General features: G+C 47.3%; 1 protein-coding gene across 1 annotated transcript; it reads right to left on the bottom strand.

Moving 5' to 3' along the window:
* Window positions 1-4,218: 4,218 nt before the first annotated feature.
* On the bottom strand, window positions 4,219-12,351 carry raver1 (ribonucleoprotein, PTB-binding 1). The gene is made up of 14 exons (XM_076144297.1): window positions 11,992-12,351; window positions 11,079-11,145; window positions 10,112-10,581; window positions 8,671-8,862; window positions 8,455-8,575; window positions 8,265-8,365; window positions 7,603-7,681; window positions 7,095-7,270; window positions 6,954-7,011; window positions 6,734-6,867; window positions 6,448-6,519; window positions 6,226-6,357; window positions 6,048-6,116; window positions 4,219-5,949 (listed from the first exon to the last, which is right to left on the bottom strand). The coding sequence occupies exons 1-14, from the start codon at window positions 12,313-12,315 to the stop codon at window positions 5,803-5,805; spliced, it is 2,142 nt and encodes a 713-aa protein (XP_076000412.1). The 5' UTR covers window positions 12,316-12,351; the 3' UTR covers window positions 4,219-5,802.
* Window positions 12,352-12,409: the final 58 nt, after the last annotated feature.

Below are 12,409 nucleotides of genomic sequence, written 5' to 3' on the forward strand. Positions count from 1 at the left end.
CACCAAACGGCTCCCTGCATGAGGGAAAATCGCATTCAACTAGATTCTGTACGTGCCTTGACTACGTGTATTTGAGTGAAGAGATTCTCCAGCCAAACCCAAACATCCTCCAGAGTTTCCCTGTTCCCCCTGTGCACAGATGGGGGGGGGGGGGGGGAGGTCGTCTCTTCCTCTCCTGCAGACCTGCGGACCGTCTGGCCTCTGGCCCCCGAGCAAACGTACGCATCAGGGAAAATACAGCCTCTCCTTCTGCCAGCCGAGCGCCATCAAATATTAACCCACACCTCCCGCATGACAGTGAGCAACAGTCTGCAGTATGCAAGACAATGAAAAGTAAATGGAACAGGCCATAATTTGTGTGTAAGTGTGTGTGTGTGTGTGTGTGTGTGTGTGTGTGTGTGTGTGTGTGTGTGAGTGGTTGACAGAAAGAAGAAAGGAGGATGTTCTGTGCATGTTCAAGGGTGATTGTGTTGCTGTACCATGTAATAGCTTTTTCAACAGGCTACCAGGTGATTTGTCAGTAGCTGTTGGTGTGTGTGTGTGTGTGTTGTTGCAGCAGTGGGGTGGAGCATCACATGCATGCAGGCTACAGCAAACTCACACTCTCAATTTGCAAATTCTAGGCGTATAGCAATAGCGGACAAACATGTAACAACACATAAATTCACAGTGATCCCCGGAGACAAACAGTATCAGAAATACACAAGCAGAGCCGCCACACCCTCTGACGTGTTCTGCTGCATCAGGGCTTCACTTGGAGGACAGCCACCTCGCCGAGCGCCACCGAGACCTCAAATGACACGATAACTTGATTTGAGACCTTCTCATAAGTGGTATTAATGACTTAGCAGAGCTAAAATGGCAACTGGAGATGAGAGTCAAGTGTCAGACTGACCGCAAGATCATTGTGTCTCCCCACATCTGCTCCCGCAATGCACTCACGGGCCACTGAGGCCAGATTTACTGTAAGATCAGTGCTGAAACACAAAACTCTATTATACAGAAGAAAGCAAATCAAACATGTCAGTCTTTAATGGCCTGAATAGAATTTTCATGATGAAATTAATTCCATTTATATTCATAATGTTCCACAACAAGTGAAAATTATATGATTTATGTGTTAACGAATGCAAATCTTTAATGGCTTAGGAAAACATCAAAGTTTGATTAATTTGTTGTTTAGCAAATGGGCAGCAGTCACTGTGGGAGTGACAGCAGGTTCCAGTGTCATCAGTTTGTGTGGGGCTTGTGTTTGTGTTTACAGCGCAATCGTGCTTTGTGTTTTAAGGCCTGCAGCCTTTGAAATAGGGACGTATGAAAATTGAGCTTTGCTGTCACACTCGGTCGGGTTTTACAATTCCGCCCCAGCTGTTTTAAGAGCCAACGCTGTCATCCAGAGTGACATACAGCGAGAATAAATTACTACAGCTGCACCACCCCACATTATAAGAAAGCAGCAACAGCGGTGGGCAGCGGTCAGAGACCCACAGCGGCGCTCTCAGGATGAATGCCGGAGTGAGAGATGGGAGACGAGGAGGGAGACGGGAGGTGAGAAGGACAAAGGTTTTCTAGGCCTCGAATCTATTGCTTTTGGCTGATAAGGTCTCTCTGTGTGTCTGTGTGTGTCTGTGTGTGTGTGTGTGTGTGTGTGTGTGTGTGTGTGTGTGTGTGTGCGTGCTGTTTAAATGCATTAGTACAATTCACACCTCACAGGGGGAACATTGCTTTTATTCCCCATAACCGGGAATGTTTCATTTCATTCTGCCATACCTCTGTGATGTATACAGTTACAGAGGATCAGCTGGGAGAGAGGCAAACTAACAGCTTAAAGATACCAAATCTCATTTCAGGGGGGGATAAGAGTGCGTGCACAGGCTCAGAATTTAAATCCTTAGTATAATATAATCTTGTTTAGATGTAAGAGCAAGAGTTCTGTGCAATCTGAGTGGATTTCCTCTTTGAATTAAAGGCAGACAAGTCGCTCTCCCCTGGGCTACCAAGAGGTTGGATGTTTTATAGACTGTTTGTCACACAGGGGAGTGGGCTGCTTTGGATGACTAATCCGGCTATAAACAGCTCTTGTGCCATACGCTATTTGGTTACACGTTGTTGCTCTTACGCCAATGTAAGGCTGTAATAAATCAAGTGTTCACAGTGAATTTGTGCATCAGGATAACAGTGAATGTGCACATTTAAATATCACGCAGGCGACATAAAACTCATGTCAGCACATGTGTCAGAGCCGTTCTATTTTTAATTCAACAGTGTAAATGTAACTTTCCTCTGTGTGCTGTTTTTGCGTGATGCGACAGTGGATCTGCCTTCACGGCTCCTCTTCTCTCCTCGCAGTGTTTTGGGGGAAGAAGAAATTAAATATAAATAAAATGGCAGGTTTCAGCAGCATTCACCAGCTACTGTGCAGGGTGACTGTGTGGGCGGATATATGAAGCGCAGAAATCTAAATGTGTCTGACACGCCGTCCACTGAGCCCCGCTGGAGCCCGCAGAGGACTCTGGGTAGACAGGCTGCAGGTATGAGAACATGCATCAGGGGTGCTGGAAGCGAAGGCGACGTATATTGAAGAAATAAAACCTCCTGGCTGGAAGGAAGAGGCGTGGAAAGAACAACAGCAACACTGCTGCCTTCTTCATCATGTCTCATTGTCCAGGTTTGATCCAAACAAACAGCTGTTCTGGTTCATTCCTAAGAAACCAAATATACAGTAAAGTAACATCCTCTCTCGCTCTGCTCCTTGATGCTCAGCCCACAACAACAACAACATCTAATCAAAGCCCTTCATCCTGATTGCTGCTGAGAGGAGGGAGAGGAGGCTTCACCGGCTGCCCCTCATCGCCTCCGACTCAAATTTGAACGTAATCAGGCCGGACATCCATTTTCATTCTTCAGTTGCGTTCTATATTTGTTGGGTTGTGTTTGTTTATTTGGAAAAGCAGCTAATTGCTCCTGCACGCAGCCCAGTGGGCGTAATGAACCGCTGTGTGTTGTAATCATTGACATCTGTCTGCCAGGGCCGTAACGTGGACTTCTGTTATCCCATTTCGATCAAATTTGGAGAGTAGGAGAGTCCATTCACATAGGCCACGCCTATTTTTTTTATTTCCTAATTTTTTGTCATCAACCATCACATGTTAAATGTTTGGTCCAAGTCAGATAAATGTTTTAGCTTTTTGATATTTGTTACCGTTTTGCTACAGTTCGCTGCTGAAGTTGAGTGGGCGTGGCTTATTCTGAACAAAGGCGCTACATCTCATGAATAAATAAGTCAATTAGAAACCAATTTTCTGTACATCTGCTCAAAACTACACCGGATAGAGGAGTTTGAAAACTCTTTCCCCCACAATCATAGACGTCCAACCCACAGCTGCACATCTCAGATACAAACACAACCACCAACCTGCTAACACACAACAGAATTAAATCATCCAGTGACAACTTCAGAAAGAAGTTTCATTCTTTCTTCACCATTTTTTGTGTCAGTGCACAAGTGTTCTTTTCATGGTTGGTTACTGATTCAATAATGCAGAACACCCTGGCTGAACAGCTGTGTGTGTTTTGTGCGTTCATTGGTTTAATGTGCAGACTAAAATGTCATAATCACTCCAGCGCACTTATTCTTTGTTTACTTCCAACTCCCTGCTGTTCAAATGGCTAATATGCATTTTTCCATTTAATCAATTTTGTACAAATGCAATGTTGTCCCCATCTGTAATAAATGCTGTTCCACTTTTGAGTAAATCACTATATTCTTCCAGCGGTAAAGATTTGTGTTGAATGAATGAAAAGGCTGTTTTATTTTACTTCGCCATGTTGGATGTTTTAGCTCCGAGTACTGCGTCATTTTCCTATGTTGAACATGGTCTTTTGACGAGTCAGTGAAACTTGGATTACAAGTCATAAACCGGAGCGTTGGTGCATTGTTGCATGCTTTACACTTGTTCACTCGCAAGCCGTCTCAAGGTTTTTTTATCTGAAGCTTGCAAGCCGAAATGAAATTCTAATTTAGCAAAATTGTCATCAAGGGCCACTGAGGAAAACGCGTCTGATGGTTTCATTTGTGACACAGCAGAACGTTCAAACCCTCGAGTCTGCCGAGCATAAAGAGGAAAGATTCTGCTCAAGGAATGGTTCAAAATGAGCAACCACACACACAAATGCAGACGGTCGCTGCGTCTTTTAAAGTGATGAGTTCTTCACAACTTGAGATTTAAATAACATTTACTTGCTCACATCACACATACAGAGAAGCACCATGGCAGTACAGATGAGGACTAGCAGGCAATATGAACTCCTGATGATCGAACAGTAAAGCTGCATCTCTTGGTCCGTACGCAGCATCAAGGTTACATCCACTTTAAAAAAAAATTTAAAAAAAGCACAACGAGCAGCAAATTCATTCAAAACAGCAGAGTTTGGACTCAGATTCCTCAAGCTTAAAGTATTGACACGGCAAATAACACATGTGGTTGGAAGCCAACGCGTGGCAGCATGACGTTACAGGAAAAAAGGGAAAATATAAACACTGTTAAAGGCTCAAGTGTCGTCATGTTTCCTGCCATGAGTCAGAGGTAATGCGTTTATCACAATCAATCCGTCAACCACAAGCATTAAGCAGGGAAAAAAAACAAAAAAAACAGACCTTAATATGAATCAATCAGCTGCTAGCTTCCATCAGCACATCCTCACACTCCCACTAGAACACACACACCATTCAAACTGTCTACAGCAGCAAACTCCACCGAGTTAAACTTCCTGCTCTCATGGCACAAAATGTCCAATGAGTCGATTCAAGAGGCCGCTTGACAGAACACACACAGAAAATATTCAACCATCTGGACGCATGTTGGAGGAGCCTTGAACGTGGCAGGTAAATACAGGTGAAAACAGTGTGTGAGACCTGTGCCCTCCCCGAGTGACATCGCTCAGCACCCAGTGTAGAGAACAGAATCCAGGAGTTAAACCAGGCGGAGGGTGAGAACCAACAGACGAAACGACGTGGAAAAGTTAAAGCTTCAGAGAAGATTGTGATTTGGTTGTTTTAAAAGAGGGGGGGGGAGGAAAATAAAAAAGGTTCCATTCCCAAATACAGAGAGGGGTGCACACAGCTGTCATTGCTGGATGGAAAGCTGCATGTCCACCAATAACGAGGCCTGAATCACACACACACACGCACAGACAGACAGACACGTACGTACAGAAAAATATACACAAAATGTACAACCTGTGGGAGGAAGTTAGGACAGAGAGAAAGAGGGGAAAACATTCCACTTAAACCTTTGAACTTTTTACATGCAAAGAAGTCTTAGATAAAAAGTTTGGTTCAGAGCTTTGATATAACGTTTGGCTGCTTTATAGTTGCACATCCTTCCTCCACGTGCAACTACACACATGCTGGGTAGGAATGTCAGACTTTAACTGCAGCTTATGGCCGCGATACTAAACAGGCCAAACTGGAGCTCTGAACCCACGGCACACACAACAATGAGAAAAAAACGCTTCCAAGAAAAGATTGAGAGCCAATTAACCATTTTTTTCTTACTGTACAAGTTATTCCACATAAGAACTTCATAAAATTTAAAAAAGTAAAAACTTAATTTACTAAACACACTGAAATCATATATACAAACAGGGGAAAAATAGCTCCCATTGACCCGACCGACACGTGACTGTCCTCAAAGCACCAGGCTGCTGCCCTCAGCCGCCTCCACACGGCACTAGGAGGAGTTTTTAAAAAAAAGCCCGTCCACCTCATTGAATGGAGGAGGTTTGGCCATTTAGCTCAAGTCAGAATATACGCTTGCGCTTAAGGTAGGAGTCTGCATAATGGCCGCCAAGGCCCTGGGAGTGCTGGCCCACGTACGGTCCCTCCGGGCTCGGCTCTGGAGACGGGATGAGGCGGGAGAAGACACGCTTGTGGCTACCGATGGGAGTCTGGAAGTGAGAAGGCACAATCAACACTTGTTTGCTGGGGAAAAGAGGGAGATCGGCTGCAATGGAAATGCAAAAGTTGGAAAGAGGCAGATAGTTACCCTCGCTGCAATGTTCCCCAGGCCTGGAGGGAAGTTACTGCTGTGGCTCACTGGAGGCATTCCCACAGCCTGGCAACAACAAGCAACCGTCAGCTACCATGAACACTATTCTTGGGAACTTTGATAACCGATAGAGTTTGGTAAGAAAACCGGCTGGTCATGAAAGCCTGGTGCTCACCTTGTTGAGCTGGGTGGAGGTGTGGCCGCCGTTATTCGAGCTCTCGGGCTCCGAGCTGAAGTATGACACCGGTGGGCTGTGAGCGAAACTGTACTGGGAGGTCCGCTCACCAAAGTCCTGCTGCTGAGAGAACTGGCCAACAGGAACACACACATCACAATTTCACTACCAAAGTCACGTTTCATTACATTAATTTGGGGGCGGTGAGCCACAAGACTTTACCTGCTGTCCAAATCCTGCCCTGGCCCCCGTGTCAAGGTTCTCCTGCTGCTCATACAAGTGGGCCAGAGGATCCTGAGGAGAAACAGCAGATGGGCGTCAGAGCCGATCACGTCGTGCAGTGTGTGTGTGAGCCAGGAAGCAGCAGGGTGTACAAAACATTGTTTACCAAAAAAAAAGAAAAGGTAATCACTCACTCAATGGAACCCTATTTATCACGGCAGCGTTGTTGCTAAAAATAAACATTCCAGCCTCTCATACGAGGCTGCAGGGGGATCATAGTGGTTACCTGGTGCAGAGGAGGATTAAATGACTCTGGATAGCGTAGGCTGTAATTTGGCTGTATGCACTGGTTCATGTGTTGGTTGGACACATTACTTAGCGTAGGCCTCTTCCTGTACGGGTGGGGTCTGCAGGTCCCTCCTGTGATGGCAAAGGGCAGACGGATATGAGTCGCTTAAACCGTTGCGCCGGAGATCGATTGCAGATAGAGCGTCCCGTCGCCTCACCTGTTGGGTAAGCGCCGCCGCCCAGGAAGTCTTTGTGAGGATCGCCGAGTATGGACACCTGAGGGAGATATGAAACATAAAACGGTTGGAAACGAGGCGGACGAGACAAACAACTTGAGCGGTAATTAGTTGAGACCTCACCCCTGCTGCTGTGAGGCCATCTGCACCCATCAGAGGCATAGAGATGCCCTGCAGGGTGGGGGAGGGAGTCTGGGGGAAGGTGCACACTGCCGGGGGAGACTCCTGCTCCCTTGACGGGCCTCTGCCAATTGGCGCCAGCTTCAGAGGGGCCAGGGCGTCCATCTGAAGGCCGAGTCCTGGAAGAGCCACAAAAGGCGCCGATCAAGGGTTTGCAAAAGTGAACCGAGCAAGAACGTTTCTGGTGCAAATTCACATGAAGTCGTTATTTAACTACAAACACTTTACTTTTGACGTTTTTTGAGCCACCAGTATTTTACATCAAATTTCATAGCAACGCGTCCTTATGACGTCTACATGGTCACATTTCACACATCGACCAAAACACCACCTCTACCCATGTAAACAAGCAGTGAGCGTGACCAACGTGCAAAGATGGCCACATACGTTTTAGCATCGTAAGCAAATGCAAAACACACGGTCTGCGGCTGGAGTTGAGCCAGCGCCATACCTTGGGGCAAGTCTCCGAGCAGATGGCCGCCCTGCTGGACGGGCAGAGGGGCCAGAGGGTTCTCCCCGATGAGTCCTGCCTGCTCGCCAAAGAGGAGAGAAAGTTCAGTGTCACTGCTGGGTCACAGAGCCGCACTACATCACACACACACTCATCACCACCACCGGGGCTTACTCACCACATATGTAATGATGTCTGTACAGAGTAGGTATTTACACAATTTATTCGGCGCACAATGGAGTAGCACACCCACCACAACACTCAGCACCACTCAAAGCACACCCCACACAAACACACACACAAATCCACTTTCCTAGACGGAGGTTATAGGCACCGTTTGTTTCTTTTTTGTTACCACCCCACAGCATAAAAAAGATTGGGACACATCCATCTTCCTCTAGCTCACGCACAGCGACAAACACAAACACTGCTATCACTCACACAAGGCACTAGAGGGTTCTCTTTATTGAGCAGCACCTGAGCCCAGAGAAGATGATTTCCCAGAAAGGCTTGCTAATGATAAAGAGTGAGAGGGAAGAGGAGGAGGAAGAGGAAGAGGAGGGAAAAAACTGTGAGTAGGAGAGGATGAATCAAAAAGGCAGGCAGAGGTGTTAAGAGGAACGAGTCAGCGCCAAGGCAGAGGAAGAGAACGGCAGCAGCACCTGTTGGGCCTGGGCTTGGTTCTGGAGGAGCAGCTGCAGCAGGGCCGCAGACAGAGCCGGGTTGGCCAACAGCGGCATGGCGGGGGCCGCTCCCAGGAGGCCTGCGAGCAAAGATCAAATCAGGACGCCGTCGTTTCACAGCCAACATGAGCTCGGGTGTGGCTGAGGAGGAAGAGGCGGAGCTCCTCACCTTGTTTGTGTCCATGCGTCAGCGGGTTGAGCAGCATCTTGAGGGTGGCAGGGTTACTGAGGCCGGTGAGGATCTGCATGGCTGTGGGATCAGGGAGAAGACCTTTACCTCGATTCACCGCCTGCGGGAGGGAGAAGAAGACGGGTAATCAGTGCGACAGCCGAGAGGTGAAAGGGAAAATTATACCAATGTGGCAGCTAAAGGAGGACTCGGTACCATAGTTTGGGCAGCAATCAGAGCAGCCAGCATGCTCCTTCCGGGGGGGCCGGGGGCACAGAAGGACACCCTGATGTGTGTTCCGCCCAGAGGCCGGCCATCAGTGAGCCGCTGCACCTCCTCAGTCATTTCTGCTGTGGCAAACTCCAACACTACAAACCGCCGGAAACTTCCATCCTGTCCTTGAGCCAACTATGAGTGAGGAAGGGGGAGGGGGTGTGTGTGAGAAAAGACAAGACAAGTTCAATACACACAATGATTCAAATTATGGCTGCAAGACAACACACACACACGATGCAAACTGACAGACAAAGACAACTCGACACAATTCATTATGCAACACAAAAGCAGTGCCACCATGTTTCTGCAATCTGTGACTTTCTCAGAGTACATTTATGACACAAAATCACAAACCCTTGAAATGTAGTGAATCACTCAAAATTCATGTGAAGACACTGAAATGAAAAGTGATGGGAATATGAGATAAATGCAGGCAGGGGAAAAAGTAATATTGAGAGCCATCAGAAGAGGATTTAGACTTCAACTGCACATTCGCCCCCATCTCCCATATTGACAGGGACAAGCCCAGGGATGTTAGAGTCACAATCAGCACTGGGCCTTTTATTTGCCATCAGCAGTTAGAGCCTCATTTTATAACATTTCACAACTTTATAAGCTGCACAACAGCAGCTTCCCTTACACGAACCTATGACGTTTAATCATCAACGCCTGGGTCCTCAAATAACTGGAAAAGGAAAAAGGTTCTACTATGCATGTCGCGCTCAAAAGGGGACACCCGCCTCCGTCATTCCAGAAAGGCCTGCTGAATGACACCACCTGGGAGAGTCAGGCGGTCATCGCCATAGAAACCAGCCCACTGCTATAGAAACTTTGAGTGGCCACATGAAAAGCGGGGTAAAGGTGAGAGCTCGGTGATCAAAAGTCATCCCTTCCATCCGTTACTTGGCTTTCGAAACATTGGGCCTTTAGTGTCACTTTGTAATCCGATGCACATGTCAGTACAGATCCTGCTTTTGTGCCGGAGAGCCCAGTAAACAGCTTAGTGCACACACTAAGCAGGTGTAAACGCATTACAAGTTATTAATAAGACTAAAAGTTGATGTCGACAGAAGATAATGATGAATGAGGTCATTTTAGTGGAAGGTGAATCATTTTAAGCATAAAGGATCCTTGTCGATATGAAAGTGAACATAAGAATATGGTTTTGATAATATGGCAACGTTATAGTTACAAACTGAGTCAATAAATCCAGGCCTGGTTTAATCTGTAGAATTATTCCAAAAGGATGTCAGGTGTGGAGTGAAAGGTTGTCTGCTGCCTGCAAAACAGAACTACACAAGCTGTATTATTCTGAGCACAATGTGTGGAGAGCAGTCGGTGAGTGAATGTGGGGCATTCTGTGATGCTTGGTGAATCTGACCTGGCAGAAGACTGGCACATGGGCATCAGCCAGGGAATTGCGGAGGTCCTGAGCGGTCAGCAGGCTCGGGGGCAGGCGGTCCACACACAGGCACTTTGAGTGCAGCAGAGGGTACGTGAGGGAGCCGACCTCGGTCCAGTGGACATACAGCATGCGAGAGCCCAGCTGCTTCCCGAGGAGCTCTGACTTTGCCCTTGCTGCCGAGTCCTTCTTCATGTACTCCACGAAACCATAACCTTTAGAGTGCCCGGTGGAGGCGCTGTACACCAGAAAGCAGCGCTCCAAGTTGCCAAAGGGTCGCACCAGCTCCTCAAACTGCTGCTGGGTGTATGCACAGGGCAAATTGGCAATGCACAACAGAGCGTCTGTAGGCTGCAACTGCACCGAGATCTCCCGGTCCCGCAGCAAATGCTGGTGGAACTCCTTGATGGCACTTTGGGCCTGTTCTCCATTGAGTAGTGTAACAAATGCTGAGTGGACAGGGGGACAGAGGAAGAGAAAAACATTTGAGAGTGTGACATTTGTTCAGTTAGTGATAATGTAAAAGAGGAACGGCTGTTCTATGGAGATATGGCTTTGACACCACTTGTTGCCCCTTCAACTACATTCCTTGTTTGACTTCTTCAGACGTGCTTGTTTGTGCAGTGGCTGACAAAAAAACTTCAAGATTTGAACTGATTGATCAACATGAAAGGCAAGTCAAAGCTAAATTAGAGTTGTAAGATTACCTGGCCTTCATGTTTTACATATTCAATGTGAGACACTTGACTACTAGGATCTGTATTCTATAATCAAGCAAACATTTGTTACATACATTGACCTTTGAGCAGAGCACACGTACAAATGTTACCCTACTGCAACCAAGTCAACATTTTAAGTCGGCATGCATCTCTAAGTGATTGTTGGTCTTCAGAGACTGGCAGGGATCTGTCTTAACACAACACATGGGACAACCTGTTACACCAACCTGTGCCTTTGTATTTGTCCACAAAGCAGTACTTCAGGTCATAGTTGCCCAGGAGCTCATGAACCTCCTGTAATATAAGGAAAAAAAGTGTCAACATAAACAGATAAAATAAAGGGCCACGTGGTGTATTGAGGCTATATTAACTGACTAAGTTCTACCTACTGGCAAACGAGGAACGAACACCTGTGGGGGTGCGGGGGAGAAACACCTGACTCATTGTTGTAGGAAATGTAGTTCGCTGGTGCTTTGCCCATTCACACGCGGACGTTGACGCTGTCTAGCACTTTCTGAAACGTTTTGTCCACGCACCTTCTACCTTTTGTTCGAGTGCAACATACATCTCGAACACCGGGTGACCCCCGCACACGCTGACACAATGGTACCGCCCGTAGGCCCACTGTTCCCCACGAGTCAGGCACGTTCCAAAAAAAACAAAAGTGGCAACTGGACATGAACAAACTTTTTACTAACTTTTTAACATTTAACTTGAACTCGTGGTAACTAATGTAACCATTGACAAACTCTAGCAGAGAACCCAGAACACGAATGGTGACGACAAAGGTCATGAAAGAGGCCTGAGTCAGTAGGTCATTCAGGCCACAAATGGCCATTGTTGACAGCCATCTGGCGAGTTGGCAATTTCCATATCGTTGGCCACATTAGCCCCGTGGCCAAACAGATAACTGAAACATATCACAGGATACTGCGGCTCAATACCTGTGGGACAAGAGTGTTAACTTTAAAACTTTTAAAATGAGCAAAACATCTAATCACGTCACAAAGATAGACGGTAGTTAAAGGACTAGCAGCTAAGTTGACTGTGGTGCATGGCGGCGTGTTGGAGCTAAACCACCTCGCCAATCAATCAATCAATCGAGCCGTTACACCGAGCTGAATGGCGTCTCACTCATACCTGGTTGCTCACATCGGCCGGGAGGTTTTTGATGATAATCTTCCTGCGGTTGTAGAACTCTCGTCGTGTCCTCTCCAAGCGGCTCTCGACCTCCTCCGGGCTCAGGGATGTCAGGTCCTCGTCGCCCCTCCGTTGACACTCGTGGGCCGGTGTCTCGTCCTCTTCGCCGGGCTCGGGTTCGGCATGGCGGCGGTCTCCTCCGGACATTGAGTTTGCGTGACCCGCAACGAGGTCGCACTTTTCCTGAAGCGGACGGGCGGCGAGGCTGAGCTCTCCTTCGGCGTTTTCCTCTCTGCCTTCGGTACTAACGGACACGGCAGCCATCACTCTGCACGGTGAAAGTCTCTCCGCCTGGAGGCTCAGTCTGATTTGAGCAGTTTAAACAATACACACATGGTCCAAGCGCCGCTTCTGATTG

This window comes from Genypterus blacodes, unplaced genomic scaffold (assembly GCF_046128005.1).
Source record: "Genypterus blacodes isolate CSIRO-AG114 ecotype Tasmania unplaced genomic scaffold, CSIRO-AGI_Gbla_v1 ptg000028l_1, whole genome shotgun sequence".
Classification (NCBI taxonomy): domain Eukaryota; kingdom Metazoa; phylum Chordata; class Actinopteri; order Ophidiiformes; family Ophidiidae; genus Genypterus; species Genypterus blacodes.